The 21,024-nt window shown below is 41.8% G+C and overlaps 2 protein-coding genes across 7 annotated transcripts in view; one reads left to right on the forward strand and one right to left on the reverse strand.

The window, feature by feature from the left end:
- Window positions 1-6,530, reverse strand: part of DNAH3 (dynein axonemal heavy chain 3) — a 131,384-nt gene extending 124,854 nt beyond the window's left edge. For all 3 annotated transcript variants that reach the window (XM_070761232.1, XM_070761234.1, XM_070761235.1), the window contains exons 1-5: window positions 6,446-6,530; window positions 5,324-5,446; window positions 4,326-4,427; window positions 1,716-1,941; window positions 1,173-1,245 (exon numbers count right to left, since the gene is read on the reverse strand). In XM_070761232.1, coding sequence (XP_070617333.1) covers window positions 1,173-1,245; window positions 1,716-1,941; window positions 4,326-4,427; window positions 5,324-5,356 — 434 coding nt within the window. In that variant the 5' untranslated portion in view covers window positions 5,357-5,446; window positions 6,446-6,530. The remainder of the gene's footprint in view (window positions 1-1,172; window positions 1,246-1,715; window positions 1,942-4,325; window positions 4,428-5,323; window positions 5,447-6,445) is intronic.
- Window positions 6,403-21,024, forward strand: LDAF1 (lipid droplet assembly factor 1). 4 transcript variants are annotated; one of them, XM_070761241.1, is made up of 5 exons: window positions 6,403-6,704; window positions 11,396-11,519; window positions 14,199-14,367; window positions 15,573-15,711; window positions 20,270-21,024. In XM_070761241.1, exons 2-5 carry the CDS (start codon window positions 11,448-11,450, stop codon window positions 20,358-20,360), a joined length of 471 nt encoding a protein of 156 aa, XP_070617342.1. In that variant the 5' UTR covers window positions 6,403-6,704; window positions 11,396-11,447; the 3' UTR covers window positions 20,361-21,024. The 4 variants fall into 4 exon arrangements, with proteins under 4 accessions (XP_070617342.1, XP_070617341.1, XP_070617343.1 ...); XM_070761240.1 differs by lacking the exon at window positions 6,403-6,704 and adding an exon at window positions 8,509-8,954; XM_070761242.1 differs by lacking the exon at window positions 6,403-6,704 and adding an exon at window positions 8,554-8,776.

Here is a 21,024-nt window from a genome sequence, read left to right on the forward strand (position 1 = left end):
ACAAACAAAAAAACAAATAAACAAACCCTCCAATATTTGTTAATAACAAGGGCTTATTAGTAACAAGGGCTTGTCGGTTATAAGGGCTGGATAGCTACAAAGAGACACAATAATTTGCTTGGTTCTGGCCTAAGTAAGTTAATAATAATAACAATAACAATAACAATAACAACAACAACAACAACAACAATAATAATAATAATAATAATAATAATAATAATAGATTTGCATGCCGCCCCTCTCCGAAGACTCGGGGCGGCTCACAACAATAATAAAAAACAATATTATAGCGAAACAAATCTAATATAACCTGCACTGGCTGTCGATCGGTTTCCAGTCACAATTCAAAGTGTTGGTAATGACCTTTAAAGCCCTACATGGCATTGGGCCAGAATACATCCGGAACCACCTTCTACTGCATGAATCCCAGCGGCCGATAAGGTCCCACAGAGTTGGCCTTCTCCGGGTCCCGTCGACCAAACAATATAGTTTGGCGGGCCCCAGGGGAAGAGCCTTCTCTGTGGCGGCCCCGGCCCTCTGGAATCAAATCCCACCAGAGATTAGAACGGCCCCCACCCTCCTTGTGTTTCGCAAATTACTCAAGACCCACCTTTGTCGCCAAGCATGGGGGAGTTAGGATATTCCTTCCCCTAGGCCATTACAAGTTATGTATGGTATGTTTGTGTGTATGTTTGGTTTTTTTATAATAAGGGTTTTTAGTTGTTTTATTAAATTGGATTGTTGCATGTTGTTTTTTATCATTGTTGTTAGCCGCCCCGAGTCTGCGGAGAGGGGCGGCATACAAATCCAATAAATAAAATAAATAAATAAAATATTAAAAAGAAGCATATAAAACCCTATCATATTTAAAAACCAAACAACACATACATACCAAACATAAAATATAAAAAGACTGGGGGAAAAGATGTCTGTACACGACGTTTCCTGACTCAGCATGCCAAGCAAAGTCAGCCCATTGTGGTTTATTCCACAAACCATGATTAGATGAACTAGATCTTAGAGTATGCCTGTGAGCCCAAGCATTATGGATCATACACTCTCTTTAAGGCTGAGATGTTGTGTGAACTTTGCAAAACGTGGCTTATTCGAGGGCCCTAACTCGTTCAACCATTATCTACTGAATAAGCAAAAAGGTAAAAACGTGACAATACCTTTCATATTCACCGTCGAGGTTTTTTAAATACATTTTCATCTTCTTTTCAGATGGCGCATACTCTTTAGCGGCTAGGAGATCTTGTTAAAGAAAAGCCTCAGCCAAAATAAGAAAAGAAAAAGAAAGCTGGGACACAATCTGAAGTTAGTTGGGGGAAAGATCAAAAGCAACAAGAGAAAATATTATTTTACTGAAAGAGTAGTAGATCCTTGGAACAAACTTCCAGCAGATGTGGTTGGTAAATCCACAGTAACTGAATTTAAACATGCCTGGGATAAACATGTCCATTTTAAGGGGGTAGGCAAAGTTGGCTGTTCTATGACTTGTGGACTTCAACTCCAAGAATTCCTGAGCCTATCATGCTAGTTCAGGAATTCCAGGAGTTGAAGTCCACATGGCATAGAAGAGCCAACTTTGCCTACCCCTGGACTGGATGACCTACAAGGCCCCTTCCAACTCTGTTTAAACTGTTAAACCCTGGCCTGGGTGGTGGAGAACCTCCATAGACATGGATCTCTACGCTGTTGAACCTAGAGGATACGTGAACATTCGGCTTTTTGTTTGCAAGGCGCAGAAGTTTTTCTGATTCGGAGAGGTGAAGCCAGCTTCTGCAGATCCTTCATCTTCAGGTCGCGCGCGGTCAAGGTGTAGTTGTTGGCAATGGAGTTGCTCGGCGTGCGGAAATGGCACTGTTCCTTCAGGGGCACCGCCAGCATCCAAGACGCTCTCTGCATTAGCGTGGGGTAGTGACTGCTCTCCTGAACCATCTAAACGCGGAACAAGGATTAGATTAGATTAGATTAGATTAGATTAGATTTATTGGATTTATATGCCGCCCCTCTCCGCAGACTCGGGGTGGCTCACAACAATGATAAAAACAGTACATAGTAACAAATCTAATATTTAGCAATCTAAATTACAGTTTTAGGTGAAAAAGTCCTTAAAAGAAACCCCAATATATAAAAAACAAGCACACAATCAATCATACACCAAAACTACATGGGCAAGGGGGAGATGTTTCAATTCCCCCATGCCTGACGGCAGAGGTGGGTTTTAAGGAGTTTACGGAAGGCAAGGAGGGTGGGGGCAGTCCTAATCTCTGGGGGGAGCTGGTTCCAGAGGGTTGGAGCCACCACAGAGAAGGCTCTTCCCCTGGGTCCCGCCAGATGACATTGTTTAGTCGACGGGACCCGGAGAAGGCCAACTCTGTAGGACCTAACTGGTCGCTGGGATTCATGCAGCAGAAGGCGGTCCCGGAGATATTCTGGTCCGGTGCCATGAAGGGCTTTATAGGTCATAACCAACACTTTGAATTGTGACCAGAAACTGATTGGCAACCAATGCAGACTGCGGAGTGTTGGAGTAACATGGGGATACCTAGGGAAGCCCATGATTGCTCTCGCAGCTGCATTCTGCACGATCTGGAGTTTCCGAACATTCTTCAAAGGTAGCCCCATGTGGAGAGCATTACAGTACTCGAGCCTCGAGGTGATGAGGACATGAGTGACTGTGAGCAATGACTCCCGATCCAAATAGGGCCGCAATTGGTGCACCAGGCGAACCTGGGCAAGAGAAGAAAAAAAATGAGACATTCTGGATAACTATCCCAGCTTCCACGTTGTTATGACTGTTCCCTGTCAGCCTTTGGAAATATCAGATTCAGAGGAGGAGGAAGACGTAGAAGCTGTCAATCACCCTGATTTAAGAGAAACGGAGGAGGGTAATGGTGATGAGAACTTATTAGAAAATCCATCAGACATTAGTATGGATAGATACTTCCTCAGATAATGAGGGGTGTAGAGAATAGCCCTTGGTTAAGTGCTGAATTTAGGAGGTTAGAGGAAAGGAAAGACGAACTTGGAGGAAAGAGGTTTTAAATCTGCTATTCAGTGTGTGTAAATTTATTAATTACCTCACATCCGGAATTGGCCGGAAATGAGGAATGCTTTTCTACAAAGTGAAAGAGACAAAATGGATGTTTCTGCCGTTTCTTCGGAGAAGTGAGTTTTTAATATTGCATGATAAAACTGTTTTTAAGTAGCGTGAATCTGACCCAGAGATGATGAGAGGTTTGAAGCCGACAGCCTGCTCATTAGAAGAATTTATGACTTTGTAGTTTGTTTATTTATTCATTCATTCATTCATTCATTGCCACCCCTCTCCGTAGACTCGGGGCGGCTAACAACAATGATAAAAACAGCATGTAACAATCCAATCCAATCCAATACTAAAATAACTAAAAAAAAACTTATTATAAAAACCAAACATACATACAGATAGACTTTGTAGTTTGTTTATTTATTTATTCATTCATTCATTCATTCATATGCCACCCCTCTCCGTAGACTCGGGGCGGCTAACAACAATGATAAAAACAGCATGTAACAATCCAATCCAATACTAAAATAACTAAAAAAAAACTTATTATAAAAACCAAACATACATACAGACATACCATGCGTAAATTGTAAAGGCCTAGGGGGAAAGAATATCTCAGTTCCCCCACGCCTGACGGCAGAGGTGGGTTTTAAGAAGTTTACGAAAGGTGAGGAGGGTGGGGGCAATTCTAATCTCTGGGGGGAGTTGGTTCCAAAGGGCCGGGGCCGCCACAGAGAAGGCTCGTTCCCTGAGTTCCGACAAATGACATTGTTTAGTTGACGGGACCCGGAGAAGACCCACTCTGTGGGACCTGACTGGTCGCTGGGATTCGTGCAGCAGAAGGCGGTCCCTGAGTTTAGCCTGTGAGATGGCACTTGCATGCCGGAGATTGTATACTGACGAATTCCAATGTGGAAGAAAATAAATAAAGAAGTGTTATTTTTGAAAACACAAGCCTGTAAAGAGCGTGTTTTTGGAGAAGCCAGCTAGACCATAACACAGGTGAGCATGGCAGAGGGGAGATAAACAGAAAGATAAGATTTGAAACTGGTTTTAATCTTGTCAATTTTCACCCAGCTAAACCCAGTGCTACTAGGCTGAGTGGGGAAAAGGAAGGTTATAGTTGCTAAATTGCTGGTTTCCCACTTAGTGACCACTTCAGTTAACAACAGTTACTGGTCCCAGTTGCGGTCGCTAAACAAGGACTACCTGCATGGTTTTCCAGCTGGTTTCCTATAATAACTAATTTTTTTATAAGAATGCGAGGACTCACCTGATACATTTGAGAAGGATCAGAGGCCGCTACTGAAGGTAAAGGCGGCAGCTCAGGTATCTGCTTTGCATGACTCATATTATAGATAGAATCAGTCTGGAACTAAAAAGAAATATGGGGAAAAGCTTTAAGAAAGTGCATTGAACATGTATTGAGATAATGACATTGTGTAATTCTACGACGTTTCTAAGCACAATATTAGGGTTTGCAAACAGAGGATGTAACTTTTTCCCTAATAAACAATAGTTAAATCATGACTTATTGCAATTGAGCTAGAAGCTACAATATTCTCTGGATACCCTGGGCAAAAAACCCATTACTATTTTTCTCTAGAATAGAATAGAATAGAATTTTTTATTGGCCAAGTGTGATTGGACACACAAGGAATTTGTCTTGGTGCATATGCTCTCAGCGTACATAAAATAAAATATACACGTGTGGTGATCAAGCTGGGAATTTTGCAAGCTTTCATCCAAGACACCAGATTAAAATAGCTTTTGTCGAACATCGTCAATATGATTACCATATTATTTTTCTTCAAAGGTTCAACATTTTACAGTATTTTTAGGTAGTTGTCAAATCCTTTTCCTTTTAAAATAGCAATTGGACCCTTATCTCAAAATAAGCCAATGTTTGACCATGGATTAATAAAGGTGAAACTCAATAGCTTTACCTAAGTCTGCATTAAATATTAAGAGTTAAAAGCCATGATTGCTGTCATTGTACAAGACAGAAAGCCTAAATCACAGAAACAGGATTGTGAACAATGAGCAAATTCACCACCATTTGAGACTGCATAGTTTACTCCAAGGTCCACAATTCAAGTGGGAAAAGGAGACTGTTGACTGGTTGAGCCATCTGATAAGCGCCCTATAAAAGGGGGCTCTTTGCTGGATCTTACTACTACAATAAAGAGTTCTTGTTTAAGCCTATCTCAAGCCTCTTCAGTCCCAGAATTTAACATAGACAATGTTTTCATAATAATTTTTCACACCTACCCTCAAAATGTTGGTAATCTCCTTTGGATTCATGATGAATATTTCTTAGGATGTCCTTCTTCCAAAATGTTAATTAGATCAATAATCTTTCCAAAAATAAATCTTTATCCTGGCTTTAAACAGCTAGAAGAATCAAACCAATTGATAGTCAAAACAAAACCCATTACTGTACGCTACAATCCATTTTTCTAATATTCCTTCATTAGGACACCCACTGAATGTATATTCTAACATTCCTTCAAACTTAGGCTAGATAGGAAAACATGTTATCTTATCTTTAGGAGCTTATATTTAGGAACTAGAAAGTGATTGCATCAAAGAGAAGGGAGGGAGGTGTGGGGTGGAAGAGTGAGGGAGAGACAGAAAGGAAGGAAGGAGGAAAAAAGAAGAGAGGAGGGAAGGGAAGGAAGGAGGGAGGCAGCAAGAAAGGAGAAAGAAAGATAAGAAGGAAAGAGAAGAAGGTTTCTTAGGAACTTTTAAATGATAGAGAGAGAGAGAAAGGAAGGAAGGAGGGAGGGAAGGAGGAAAGGAAGGAAGGGAGGAAGGAAGGGAGAAAAAAGGGAGAGAAAAAGAGAAAGAATAAAAAAGAGAAAGGGAGAGAGAGAGAGAAAGAAAAAAGAAAGAAAAGAAAGTAAGGAAGGAAAGGAAGGAAGGAAGGAAGGAAAGAAAGAAAGAAAGAAAAGAAGGAAAGAGAAGGTTTCTTAGGAACTTTTAAATAAGAGAGAGAGAGAGAGAGAGAAAGGAAGGAAGGAGGGAGGGAGGGAAGGAGGGAAGGAAGGAAGGAAGGGAGAAAAAAGGGAGAGAAAAAGAAAAAGAAGAAAAAGAGAGAAAGGGAGAGAGAGAGAGAAAGAAAGAAAAAAGAAAGAAAGAAAAGAAGGCAGGAAGGAAAGGAAGGAAGGAAGGAAGGAAGGAAGGAAGGAAAGAAAGGAAGAAAGAAAGAAAGAAAGAAAGAAAGAAAGAAAGAAAGAAAGAAAGAAAGAAAGAAAGAAAGAAAGAAAGGGAAATCAAAGTCTGTCACTTCCAGGGCAAACCAAGCCAACTTTCTTTTGCCTCTTCTCAACCTCACTCAGGACTAGGAAGGGGCGAGGGCTGTCTGCTGCTCCAGAGGGCCGTCCCAGTCACCTGTTTCCGTGCTTGCCGGAGAGGCAGAGCACAGAAAGAACTTCTGCTCCCCGGCATTCTCTCCCCCTTCTCGCTTGGGGTAACCGAGGGGACCGCATTGCTGTCACTAAGCAACCTGACTCCGCTCTTCCCACACCTCCTCCCTCCCACTCCGCCCAGTTGGCTGCCATGCTAGGCCATTCCCGCCAGCCTGAATCTTCACCAGTGGCGCCTCCTGCGAAAGGCAATTTGTTTAACAAGCAAAGGCTGTTTTGATATGGTAAGATGGACAGGACGCTTCAGGTGGAATCAGGGGAGTGACCCGGGCAACAGGGGAGAGAAAGGGTGGCAGACATCTTTGAGGGAGAAAAAGCACATAGTACTTGGATCATTTTCATTTATTTTAATACAATTGGCTTGCAAGAAACCAATATTTGCCATTATAACTTCCATTGTTTTTTTAAACTCCCCTCTTTTATTGTCTGAACACTTCAGCATTGTTATTTATTTATTTATTCATTCATTCATTCATTCATTCATTCATTCCATTTTTATGCTGCCTTTCTCCTTAGACTCAGGGCAGCTTACAACATGTTAGCAATAGCACTTTTTAACAAAGTGGTACAACAGGTCTACAAAAAAATATTTTTTGTAATCATCGCAGTTGACCTTGTACTTTTCTGAATCATTTTTTTTTTGCTCTGATTTCAAAAATGTTTATAGTTTTCCTGTAGCAGGTATAGTTTCCACGGAGCAGCATCATTATTATAAGGTATAGGAAATATCCTGGCGACATTAAGAAAACAGTAATTATCACATACATTGAAAATGTAGAAATAACGTAATAGCAAAAATGCTTCTATATTAGACACTTTATGTTTTATGGAGTTTGATGTGCTGATTCCAAAAATATGCTTACTTTGGTTTTATCAGACACTTTATGTGATAAGAGCAAAACTAAGCATATTTTTGGAACCAGCACATCAAACTCCATAAAACAGACATATTACCTTTGCTGATGATTTTTTGTATGTTGACCAGTGTTATTATTATATTTGCTTTCCCTACCGCCTGACCTTGGGTGAACAGTGCAATCAGGCGGTAGTGAAAGCAACTATAACAACTCTGGTCAATACCAAAAAAAATAAAAAAAATAAATAAAATATAAAATGAAATAAAAATGTTTATATGTTTACGTTTAGGTCTATACCTGCTATATTGTACACGTTTGACAAAAAATAAAATAAAATAATTAAATAAATTAAATAAATATTAAATTAAATAAATAAATTAAATAAATAAATATAATATAAAATAAAATAAAAATGTTTATATGTTTATGTTTAGGTCTATACCTGCTATCTTGTACACGTTTGACAAACAATAAAATAAAATAATAAAATAAAATAAATTAAATAAAAATAAAATAAAATAAATAAATAAAATATAAAATAAAAATATTTATATGATTACGTTTAGGTCTATACCTGCTATCTTGTACACGTTTGACAAACAATAAAATAAAATAATAAAATAAATATAAAATAAAATAATAAAATAAATAAATCAACAGTCAGACTTTCTACTAAATCTGCACTTCTATTCTACTAGTTTTTCTCATCATTCCTTTCACCCATTTCCTCCCATGTTGACTGTATGACTGTAACTTGTTGCTTATATCCTAAGATTTTTATTAATATTGCTTCTTCATTGCTTATGTTGTACCACATGATTCTTGACAAATGTATATTTTATTTTATGTACGCTTGAGAGCATATGCACCAAGACAAATTCCTTGTGTGTCCAATCACACTTGGCCAATAAAAATTCTATTCTATTCTATTCTAAAAAAAATAAAAAAAAATAAAAATAAAATAAAATGTTTTAATCTCTTAAGCCATTTTAGCTGCTCTTCTCTGCAAATCTTTCCAGAGTCTCAATCTCTGTTTATAAATACGGTGACAAAACTGGAAGTGAGGTTTATTTATTTTTTATTTTAATTTATTTGTTTGTTTTCTTGTTTGTTTGTTATACCAATATAGTATTGTATTGTAGTATGTTTAACACAATATAAGTATAGAGATAAAAAAAAGATAAAAAGACATTAGGACAGGAAGGGTAGGCACGAAGGTGCACTTATGCACGCCCCTTATGCACGCCCAGGTGTGGCCACTCTTACCAAGGGATAAATATCCATGATTAAAAATGCCAGCCACATCTGGCCAGCTGCGTGCCCAGCAGCCACCATCGGAGAGTTAACCACCATCCGCCTCTCTTTTTGTGCCGGCGGCGGCTTCCACGCTGTGCCTTGCCAAGGGAGGAGCCGGCCTCCTTTCCGGAGAGGCCCGTGAGGCAAGTCGAGTGTCTTCGGGAAAAGGCCGACTGACTGACTGACAGGCGAGGCGAAGGGGGAAAGGCGGCGGCTCTCTCTTTAGCGCCTCGCCGGGCCCCGGAGCGCCGGGCACGGCCGAGCAGGCGAAGCGAGGAGGCGGCGTTGCGCTCGGCCTCTTTTTTAGGCGGCTCCGCGGAGGTACGTTAAGGCCGAGGGAGCGAGGCCAAGGCCGCTTCGTCCCCTTTCCCGCCGGCGAGAAGGAGGAAGAGGCGGCGGAGGCGGCTTCGCAGGCCGAAGTGCGTCAGGGGAGCGCCTTTCTCCCGAACCTGGCTCGGGCTTTTTTTTGTGTGTGGAGTGGGAGGGATATTCAACAGGGCAATGACCGTTCAGACGCTGCTGAGGGCGGAGGGTCAGGCAGAGGTCCGACAGGATGGAGTCGTCCCTCATTCCCCTCACTGTTTGAGGGCCAGGCGGAGGTTCAACAGGGTAGAGTTTTTCCTCAGAGGGCCTTTCGGGTGGTGCTGAGGCTGAAGGGCTAGGCACAGGTTCAACAGGGCAGAATTTTTTCCCTCTGCTGCTCCTCGGGCTGCTGAGAGTAAAGAGCTAGGCAGAGGTTCAACAGGACAGAGCTTTTCCTCAGAGTGCCTTTCAGGTGCTGCTGAGGCTGAAGAGCTAGGCAGAGGTTCAACAGGGCAGAGCTCCCCCCCCTCCTCAGTTGCTGCTGAGACTGAAGGACCAGGCAGAGGTACAACAGGGCAGAATTTTTTCCCCTTCTACTCCTCAGATGCTAGGCAGATGTTCAACAGGGCAGAGCTCCCCCCCCTCCCCTGTTGCTGCTGAGGCTGAAGGACCAGGCAGAGGTTCAACAGGGCAGAATTTTTTTCAATTCTGCTCCTCAGATGCTAGACAGAGATTCAACAGGACAGGATTTTTTTTTCCTGCTGCTGCTCAGGGGTTGCTGAGGCTGAAGGACCAGGCAGAGGTTCAACAGGGCAGATTTTTTTTCCCTGCTGCTCCTAAGGCGCTGCTGAGGCTGAACAGCTAGGCAGAAGTCTGACAGGACAGATTCCATCAGGCAGAGGTTCCACAGGGCAGTGCCCTTGCTGTTTTGACACTGTCCTTTTGTCAGATTTTGAAGATCTACCAGCCACTTTGGCAGGCATCCTTGCAATTGGGGAGTTATAGAAGACAGACGGGCAGACATTCAACAGGGCATCTACTATCCAGAGCAGGAGTTGGATATTTGTTTCAGGAGAGCAAAGATCTCAGAGCAATTCCTTCAGGTCTCATGTGGAAAGGATGTGTTTTTTTTTAATGCTTTTGTTTGCTTTACTTCCACCAGCTTGTTTGGGTTTTTTTCCCTTCCTCTTTTAGAGGCTTATATCTGGTGGAAACATTGTAAAACTGTAGTAAACTGAGTTTGCCAATACAATTGCAATTGCAACTATGTGGGAACCTGACTCCTGTCATAAGAGGACAAGAAAATAAATGAAGTTATCTGTTTCTAAAAATACACATTTCCTAGCCAAGTGAGGATCTTAAAGGTTATCGTCTAGGAATTATTATTATTATTATTATTATTATTATTATTATTATTATTATTATTATTTATTGGATTTGTATGCCGCCCCTCTCCATAGACTCGGGGCGGCTAACAACAATAATAAAAACAACATGTACAATCCAATAATAAAAAACAACTAAAACCCCTATTATAAAACCAAACATACACACAAACATACTATGCATAACTTGTAATGGCCTAGGGGGAAGGGCTATCTCAACTCCCCCATGCCTGGCGGTATAAATGAGTCTTGAGTAGTTTACGAAAGACAGGGAGGGTGGGGGCAATTCTAATCTCCGGGGGGGGGAGTTGGTTCCAGAGGGCCGGGGCCACCACAGAGAAGGCTCTTCCCCTGGGGCCTGCCAAACAACATTGTTTAGTCGACGGGACCCAGAGAAGGCCAACTCTTTGGGACCTTATCGGCCGCTGGGATTCGTGCGGTAGCAGGCGGTTCCGGAGGTAATCTGGTCCAATGCCATGTAGGGCTTTAAAGGTCATGACCAACACTTTGAATTGTGACCGGAAACTGATTGGCAGCCAATGCAAGCCACGGAGTGTTGAAGAAACGTTTGAATACAGGCAGTCCTTGACTTACAACCAACAGTTGAGCCCAAAATTTCTGTGGCTGAGCAAGATAGTTAAGTGAGTTTTGTCTCATTTTATGAACTTCCTTGCCACAGTTGTTAAGTGAATCACTGCAACTGTTAAATTAGTAACAGCGTCGTTAAGTGAATCTGGCTTCTCCATTGACTTTGCTTGTCAGGAGGTCGCAAAAGGGGAATCACGTGACACTGGGGCACTGCAACCGTCATAACTGTGAGCCAGTAGCCAACATCTGAATTTTGATCACTTGACCATGGGGATGCTGCAACGGTCGTAAGTATGAAAAAAGATCATAGATCCCTTTTTTCAGTGCAGTTGTAGCTTCAAATGGTCACTAAATGGATGGTTGCACACCAAGGACTGCCTGTAGTAGGTTTTCTCTCTCTACAAACTACTGTGCAATCTGCTTAACATTTGGAAATCTGAATAAACGCAGCGGTCAAAATATTCCTTTTTTTCATTCTCTTTTTAGGATTTAGGATTTGAAAAGGCACTGATTGGTTTTTAAGCTTAAAAGCATCGCCATGTCCAAAGAGGTGAAGGAACTCCAGAAAAGGTGGCTGGCGATGATGGATACCGTACATAGCAACTCACATGTAAGTTACGGAGGACTTTATAGCTCTAGGTGACATCTTCCTTCTGTTTAGGGAAAGGCAAGCTGAGCTAAGAGCAGGTGTAAATAAAAATTGGATTGGAAGGAGAATGAGCCTCTCTTACAGGCCTTGTTTCTTGTCTCAAAGCCATCTTTACATAATCACTAGGCTAAATTTTGGCAAGCTGCTTTGGAGAAGCCCAACCAGTAAAGTTGGTTTTTGCAAAGATTAGCCAATAGGGTTAATGCAACAGTTTGTGTTTAAATCATGCACTAGGTTGTGTGAACACAGCTTTACGAGGATATTGGGGGGGGAATGGCAGAAAATTTTTGGATATAACTACAACCTCATCATCAAAGGCTCCACCTTTTTGTATGTGTGATGGAAAAGAAGGGCCGGGCATCCTTGTGTGGTTGTGTGGCTGTCATATTGATTTTTTTTTACTTCTCTCAGTGGACAACCTTAGTGTAAGATCTAAATTCTCACCAGCTTTTGTCCTGATTAATTTGTTTGCCTCTGTGCATGTAGGAACTTAAGCAGTCTGGTTTAACATTCAGCCTTTATAAATCACTGCTTTGTCTTAACTAAAACACTTCAGTAAATCATAGTTCAATAAATCATGGTAAGTATTGTGCAAACAGTCTTTGGCTAACAGTTATATATATTTGTTTATATTGCTATTACAAGCTCAAAACTAGCTCTGATTATTCTACCTAGTAAACAAGACTATTTCAAGCTCAGAGAACACCCAGGACTCTAAAGCCCTTTTGTTTGTCAAACCCAATTTGAAAGGAATTTTAACTTTGCAAATAAATATTGTATGTCTTTGATATTTATGGGGTGATGATTTCATCCTGATAGTCAGGGCTCCTGTCATAAATTCAAGACAGGTTCATAGCTAATTAGAGTCTCACTGAAACAGCAAAGTAGTAGTCCTCAACTTAAAACTATTTGCTTAATGATGATCAAAGTTACAGCGGCACTGAAAAATTAGTTCTCACACAGCATCCCCATGGTCACCTGATCAAAATTTGAACATGTGGCATGTATTTATGATCATGGGATCACTATTGCTGCCAACCTGCCTTCCATTGAGGACCTGTATACTGCACGAGTCAAAAAGAGGGCGGGGAAAATATTTACTGACCCCTCACATCCTGGACACAAACTGTTTCAACTCCTACCCTCAAAACGTCGCTACAGAGCACTGCACACCAAGACAACTAGACACAAGAACAGTTTTTTTCTGAACACCATCACTCTACTAAGCAAATAATTCCCTCAACACTGTCAGACTTTCTACTAAATCTGCACTTCTATTCTACTAGTTTTTCTCATCATTCCTATCACTCATTTCCTCCAATGTTGACTGTATGACTGTAACTTGTTGTTTATATCCTAAGATTTTTATTAATATTGCTTCTTCTTTCCTTATTTGACCCCTATGACAATCATTAAGTGTTGTACCACATGATTCTTGACAAATGTATATTTTATTTTATGTACGCTGAGAGCATATGCACCAAGACAAATTCCTTGTGTGTCCAATCACACTTGGCCAATAAAATTCTATTCTATTCTGTTCTATTCTATTCTATTTGCAAGCTTCCTAGTTGGATTATGACAAGCCAAATGAATGGGGAAGCCAGATTTGCTTAATGACCCGATAATTCACTTATCAACTGCAGTGATTCACTTAGCAACTGTGGCAAGAAAGGTTGTAAAATGAAACAAAACCCAATAACTGTCTTATTTAGCAACATACATTTTGAGGCTCAATTGTGGTAGTAGATAGAGGACTACCTGTATTAGACTCACTTTAATTCAATGATTTTATTTATTTGTTTGTTTGTTTGTTTGTTTATTTATTTATTTATTTTGTCCAATACTGTACATAATACACATTGAAGAGAAAGATATGTAATAATATAAGTAAAGAAAAGAATAGAAGAAAAGATATAAAAGTATAGGTGAACATATTTGAAAGGAAGAAAAGATAAATGAGATAAGGAGAGACAATTGGACAGGGGACGGAAGGCACACTGGTGCACTTATGCACGCCCCTTACTGACCTCTAAGGAACCTGGAGAGGTCAATCGTGGATAGTCTAAGGGAAAAATGTTTGGGGTTAGGGGTTGGCACTACTGAGTCAGGTAATGAGTTCCACGCTTCGACAACTCGGTTGCTGAAGTCATATTTTTTACAGTCAAGTTTGGAGCGGTTAATACTAAGTTTGAATCTGTTGCGTGCTCTTGTGTTGTTGCGGTTGAAGCTGAAGTAGTCATTGACAGGTAGAACGTTGCAGCATATGATCTTATTTATTTATTTATTTTTATTTATTATTTAGATTTGTATGCCGCCCCTCTCCGCAGACTCGGGGCGGCTCACAACAAAGTGAAATAATTTACAACAAATCTAAATTACAGTTTAAAAAATATTTTAAAAACCCCATTTTCTAAACAAACATACATACAGACATACCATTCATAAATTGTATATGACTCAGTTCCCCCATGCCTGACGACAAAGGTGGGTCTTAAGGAGCTTACGAAAGGCAAGGAGAGTAGGGGCAGTTCTAATCTCAGGGGGGAGTTGGTTCCAGAGGGTCGGGGCCGCCACAGAGAAGGCTCTTCTTGTGGGCAATCTTTAAAAACATTTCTCTCTGTCTTATTTACATCCCAGGTGGTTGCTTTTATGAACTCCAGACTTGGCCAGTATTTAGATGATCACCCCTTCTTCGCCCTCTCCCTGATGGTATTTATCGCGGCCTCGGCCATCCCCATTGCATTTTTTCTGGTTCTGGTCGTCACTACCACAGTACTGGCATGCATCGGAGTGATCGTCATGGAAGGTATTCAGGCCTTTGGGGAAATGGGGTTGGGATGACGCCGCGGTGCCTCTCTGGAAATAGCTGCAGCCTTTGAAAGGAATTTAGAGCGTTCAACATGATCATCATTCAAGGCTACCCGACGACAATATTTAAACTTGCTTGAAGTTTAATGGCAGGAGGCCTGTTTCCTTGGCAACAGTGCAGAAGTAATTCTTTGTTGCCTCCTTACGGGATTCTACTCACTCTCCTAGTCTAGTGTTCTACCCTAAGATATCTTAGGGCAGTGATGGCGAACCTATGACACGCGGGTCAGCACTGACACGCGTAGCCATTTTCAGTGACACGCGGCCGCCAGCATGCTGATGTAGCTGCTTTCGGAGAGTTACGTTTCATCCTCGGCTCCTACATGGCCAGGTGCAGTAGCCGAGGATAAAAAAATTGCTGTAATGTAGACTGTAGAGAGAGTGACTCTGTGCCGGAGGTCTGTAGGCCAGAACAGCAGAGCTCCGGCACAGAGCGTCTAGGCCTGGGACTTCCGGTAGGCCGAACTTCCGGCTGGCGCAGCAGGGAGCAGCGGAACGCTGCGGGGGACACATATCTGAGGGCCTGTGATCGCTATCTGGAGGCCCTGTGATCTCTCTCTGGAGGTCATTACTGAGATAAGTGAGGGGGAGGCTGGAAGAGGCCTGTGCGATGGGTGCCGTTTCCCGCCATTAATTTACACAAGGAGCGCCATCTTGCAGCATAGTACAGACTCCATTTCGCCACTATTACTGTTGCGCATCCTTATTAACCCCTATTTTTGCTTATTAACTCTGCCCTTTCCTAAAAGACAGTTAACCCCTAATTGCCTGCAGGGCTATCTATAAATCTTCTGTCACTGCCCCTCTGATGGAGAAGCCAAAAAATAAAAAAACAAGGTTAAGTAAAGGAAGTGGTAGTAGCAGTAGTATTTAAACTATAAATATCACAAAATTATGGTTTTTTTCTCAAGGTGACACACCACCCGAGTTATGCTCGGGTTTTTTGGCAAATTTTGACACACCAAGCTCAAAAGGTCCATCACTGTCTTAGGGGCTTCCTGGGCAAGAACTAACAAGGCCTGACTCGGCTGACCTATCCTAGAGCAGCCATAAATTTGCTAGTTGCTGCCATCTATTGACCATAATGCAATAAAGAGATTCCCTAGAGAAGCCACAAGTCTAATTACATCTCTTTCTTGCTAGGTTTCGTAATATCTTTAGGTGGCGTCACTTTGCTTTGCATTCTCGGCGGATTAGGCATGCTGTCGCTGGTGGTTTCTGGAATGCTGAGTGTATGTTACCTGTCTCTTACAACCCTGCTCAGCTACTGGCCCATTCAAGAGTAAGTACCTTAGGTCTAATTAAAAAATTATGTATTGTTTCAGAGAAGCCACAAACCGTAGGATTATGTAAGAAGGAGAACAGGCAGAGCTTGGAGGTGGAGTCAAGAGAGGGTGTAGCCTAGAATCTTTATGCATCCATCAATGCTCCAAGCCCAGTGCCCCTCGCCCCCAAATTCCGTTAACTCTTACCAAGCACCAATTTAATGTTGACAATTCCCAAACTGGATTCTTGTCCTAGGCTTGAGCAATAAATCCTCTCAACTGGAACTTACAGGTGGTCCTGATTCTTTCTTTCTTTCTTTCTTTCTTTCTTTCTTTCTTTCTTTCTTTGTTTATTTATTTATTCATTCATTCATTCATTCATTCATTCGATTTTTATGCCGCCCTTCTCCTTAGACTCAGGGCGGCTTACAGCATGTTAGCAATAGCACTTTTTAACAGAGCCAGCATATTGCCCCCACAATCTGGGTCCTCATTTTACCCACCTCAGAAGGATGGAAGGCTGAGTCAACCTTGAGCCGGTGATGAGATTTGAACCACTGACCTTCAGATCTACAGTCAGCTTCAGTGGCCTGCAGTACAGCACTCTACCTGCTGCGCCACCCCGAGCTGCTCCACATGCGAGTATTCCAAGATACGAGCCACGGCGAGAGCGAAATTTCTGTTCGACACCCGAGCTCAAATTCAGGATACGAGCCGAACTTCCGCTCTAGTTGGCTTCCGGTTATCTCGGCGTGAAAAAAAAGTCTTGTCTCGGTGGTGTCAGTGTTTAGAGCAAGTGTAGAAACATGCCTGACAGACCAGATTTGCTGCCTTGACTATGCAAAACATGCAAATGTTTTGCAGAAAATTTGGTTCCAACACATTCAGTGGAGCTCCTGCATTCTGCTTAGTTATAGTTTGCTGTCAATTGTGAACAAGCTGTAACCAATGGCCTAGCTCAAGGGTGTCAAACTCAAGGCCCACAGCTTGGCTCTGGCCTGCAGAGTGCTTAGATCTGGCCTGGAAACAGTGGACCGGACCGCAGTACCTCTGCCAGCAAAAGTGGAGCTTGCAGCCCTCCTGAGCTCCATTTTCACTGGCAGAAGGTTGCAGGAGGCCGTCACAGCCGAAAACTGAGCTTGGGAGCCTGTTTTCGCTGGCAGAGCATTTGGGCCACCACAGGCACCCCCTGACATGAGTGACATAAAGCTGGCCATGCCCCCCTGGACCCTCTGAAGTGAAGCACAACCCTGATGCAGCCCTCAGTGAAATAGAGTTTGACACCCCTGGCCTAGCTCATGCCTAAAGCTACGTTTTGAACCATTGGTCACAAGCTTCCAAAACTAGCTTCCCACTAAGGCTTGTTAATGTTTTGCCTGACTTTGTATAGTTCACAGACGAGGTTTTATAATAAATCTTCCTTGCGCTTCCAACCAGATGTGATTCATTTGACAAACCATGGTTGCACAAGCCAGCTGGGCACCACTTCTTGCCCCAGTCACTGTCTTGGCAGTATAAATTCAAGGGAAAATAAAATGCACTTTGAGATTAATTTATTCCCCTCCAGGCTGTATCCAGTCCCTGAGCTGTCAGTGGCAGCACAGCTCACTTGTGCAAGATTTTGAAGAGTCACAATTAATGTATTTTTCATACCTTTGCTATAGTCTGTTTTATTCCTTCTCTACGCTATTTATACCTAAGTTATAATTGCAGCATTGGCCCCATTCTCTCCACAAACCAATATCGGCTCTCATTTGTGGCCATCCACATCCCACATTTATCCAGAACCTCAAAAATTATATTTAACTTGTGGCCCAAACCCCTATCACTGTGATTAATTTATATTTCACTGGATTTTACACGTGTATTCTCCTTCATTGAATGTGCTATGCATTGGCACAACAAGTCAATTTAGGCCCTTCTACCCTGCAGAGATAAGAGTTTCTGCTGGAACCAATTCAATTCAATTCAATTTATTAGATTTGTATGCCGCCCCTCTCCGAAGACTCGGGGCAGCCCACAACAACGATACAAACAATATTATAATGGCACAAATCTAATATTAAAAATAACTAAAAACCCTATCATAATTTAAAAAAACCATCAATCAGCCTAAACAGCAAAGTGCCGATTGATAGTAAACAAAATAACACAACCTTCAAACCCATCTAGAAAAACACATGTCAGCATTTTTTTAAAAATCAGGGCCGAAGGAAGGGCCTTTGGTTCTCCTTTGAAACAGCTCTTTATTTTATTTATTTATTTATTTATATTGTCAAAACATGTACAAGATAATAGGTATGGTATGAACATAAACAAAGGTAAGTAGGTATAAGTAAATTAGGACAATAGGACAGTAGGACAGGGATGGTAGGCAAAATGGTGCGCTTATGCGTGCCCCTTACAGACCTCTTAGGAATGGGGTGAGGTCAACTGTAGACAGTCTGAGGTTAAAGTTGGAGTTTGGGAAAGAAATCACATTTCACATTCTATGCATTAATCACTCTGTTGCTGAAGTTGTATTTTCTACAGTCGAGTTTCGAGCAATTTACATGGAGTTTGAATCTATTTTCTGTGCGTGTGTTATTGCAGTTGAAGCTGAAGCTTTCAACTGCATATAGATTAGAAATCAAATTCGTTTTTCTTGGTTTTGGTGATAATTAATGGTATATATAACTTAATGACTCTCTGCATTTTGAGCAAAACGATATCGTAGCAGTCTTCAACAGTATTTCAGTCAGAGAATAATGTTTGCCAATCATCTATGATATCATAGTTGGCTTTTTAAAAATTATAATTGGTTATAGTTTGATTATGGTCGTTTTGTAAGGACGCATATTGAGACAAAAGTCAGTCATGCTGTGGTCATTGCTAGAAAAGGGCTGTATTGTTTGTAGCCCATAAATTGAGTGTAAACTGTTGCAGAAGATGAGATCGAGACAATTGTTGAATCTACTATTGCTTGTTACTAGCTTTTCGAGGCCTAGATTAGTAATAGCTTGTAAAGGGTTGAGTGTATGGGTTCTGTTGAACTTTCATTTAGGGTCCAGTTAATACGAGGTAGGCTGAGGTCACCAAGAAAAATGAGAGGGTGTGGGTCGGAGGCTGCCCATGTTGGTAGTGAGGTTAGCTTGTTCGCATGTGTGATGTCAAAATCAGGGGCTCTGTAGCATAGTAAAAGTGTTCGGAAACTTCAGATCGTGCAGAATGCAGCTGCGAGAGCAATCATGGGCTTTCCCAAAAATGCCCATGTAACACCAACACTCCGCAGTCTGCATTGGCTGCCGATCAGTTTCCGGTCACAATTCAAAGGGTTGGTTATCACCTATAAAGCCCTTCATGGCACCGGACCAGGGTATCTACGAGACCGCCTTCTGCCGCATGAATCCCAGCGACCGGTTAGGTCCCACAGAGTGTCCCGTCAACAAAACAATGTTGTTTGGCGGGGCCCAGGGGAAGAGCCTTCTCTGTGGTGGCCCCAGCCCTCTGGAACCAACTCCCCTCGGAGATTAGAATTGCCCCCACCCTCCTTGCCTTTCGTAAACTCCTTAAAACCCATCTCTGTCGTCAAGCGTGGGGGAACTGAGACATCTCTCCCTGCCTATGTAGTCCTAGTGCATGATATAACTGTATGGGTGAGCAGTGTGGTCGGGCGGTAGGAAAAGCAAGTAGGATGCTTGGCTGCATAGCTAGAAGTATAACAAGCAGGAAGAGGGAGATTGTGATCCCCTTATATAGAGCGCTGGTGAGACCACACTGCTCACCCATACAGTCATATCATGTACTGTGTTCAGTTCTGGAGACCTCACCTACAAAAAGATATTGACAAAATTGAACGGGTCCAAAGACGGGCTACAAGAATGGTGGAAGGTCTTAAGTATAAAACGTATCAGGAAAGACTTAATGAACTCAATCTGTATAGTCTGGCGGACAGAAGGAAAAGGGGGGACATGATCGAAACATTTAAATATGTTAAAGGGTTAAATAAGGTTCAGGAGGGAAGTGTTTTTAATAGGAAAGTGAGCACAAGAACAAGGGGACACAATCTGAAGTTAGTTGGGGGAAAGATCAAAGGCAACATGAGAAAATATTATTTTACTGAAAGAGTAGTAGATCCTTGGAACAAACTTCCAGCAGACGTGGTTGGTAAATCCACAGTAACTGAATTTAAACATGCCTGGGATAAACATATATCCATCCTAAGATAAAATACCGAAAATAGTATAAGGGCAGACTAGATGGACCATGAGGTCTTTTTCTGCCGTCAGACTTCTATGTTTCTATGTTTCTATGTATGTTTTTTATATTGGGGTTCCTTGCTTTTAGATTTTTAAATGTGTAATTGTTATCTTCGATTTTAATTATTAGATTTGTCAGTATATATTGTTTTTGTCACTGTTGTGAGCCGCCCCGAGTCTGCAGAGAGGGACGACATACAAATCTAATAAATAATAATAGTAGGTCAGGTACTCGTGAATATTCTGAAATTTTGAACAGCAGTCCTGTTCGCTAATGAGATGTCACCCGCGAAAGTTGCAATCTTGATGCCTTTGTGTGTGTGTCTCTCTCTTTCAGGGGCCCGTCGAAGAGAGAGAATGCCAACGGAAGCGGTTTTGTCTCCAAGAGCCTTTTTGACGAGGAACCAGAAACGACTAACAAGGAGTGAATAAATTGGATAGTGGCTCGAAATGTCTCCGACAGTGGCACTTTAAAAAAAAAAATGTAGCTGGGAAAAACATCCTGGTTACTGTATTCTGTAGAATTGTTTACCCACCGAGAGGATCAGGGTTCAGCTCCTTATTACGGGAATTGGAGACGGATATCTCCAGAGGCTGCCGCAGAAATAGCCGAGCACTCACTCCAATTATTTCCGAAACCTTGGCAGCTTTTAGGCAAGACTTTCACACATGGATGCTCTTAGGCTCCAGGAACCCACTGACAGTGTTGGTTTTAATGGGGGAAGCGGGACAGGGGAATCTCTGCTGGCGACGTGAAACAGAAGAGAAATACGGGCAGTGGTGGTGGTGGTCCCAAATTAAAGCTGGTGTATCTCGTGATGGTGGTTTTGTTAGAGTTAGGTCAAGCATTTTTTTTTTATTCTTTGTTTCTAGGGGATTTTGGGATTGTGTCCTACTGTTTGTTTTTTGTTGTACGGTATTTACCAGCTGGTTGGTTAAGCACAGTGGCTTCTCTTATGTTGAATATCGGTTGCTCTAGCCCTAGATTGTATGTTTACATTATTTTTTTAAAAATTAAGTAATTTCTTCTGCTTCTTTGTTAAAGCTGTCGTCAGATATACATTTGCCACTAAACTCTTACTTTTCATCTAA

Source organism: Erythrolamprus reginae, chromosome 9, assembly GCF_031021105.1.
Source record: "Erythrolamprus reginae isolate rEryReg1 chromosome 9, rEryReg1.hap1, whole genome shotgun sequence".
Lineage (NCBI taxonomy): Eukaryota > Metazoa > Chordata > Lepidosauria > Squamata > Dipsadidae > Erythrolamprus > Erythrolamprus reginae.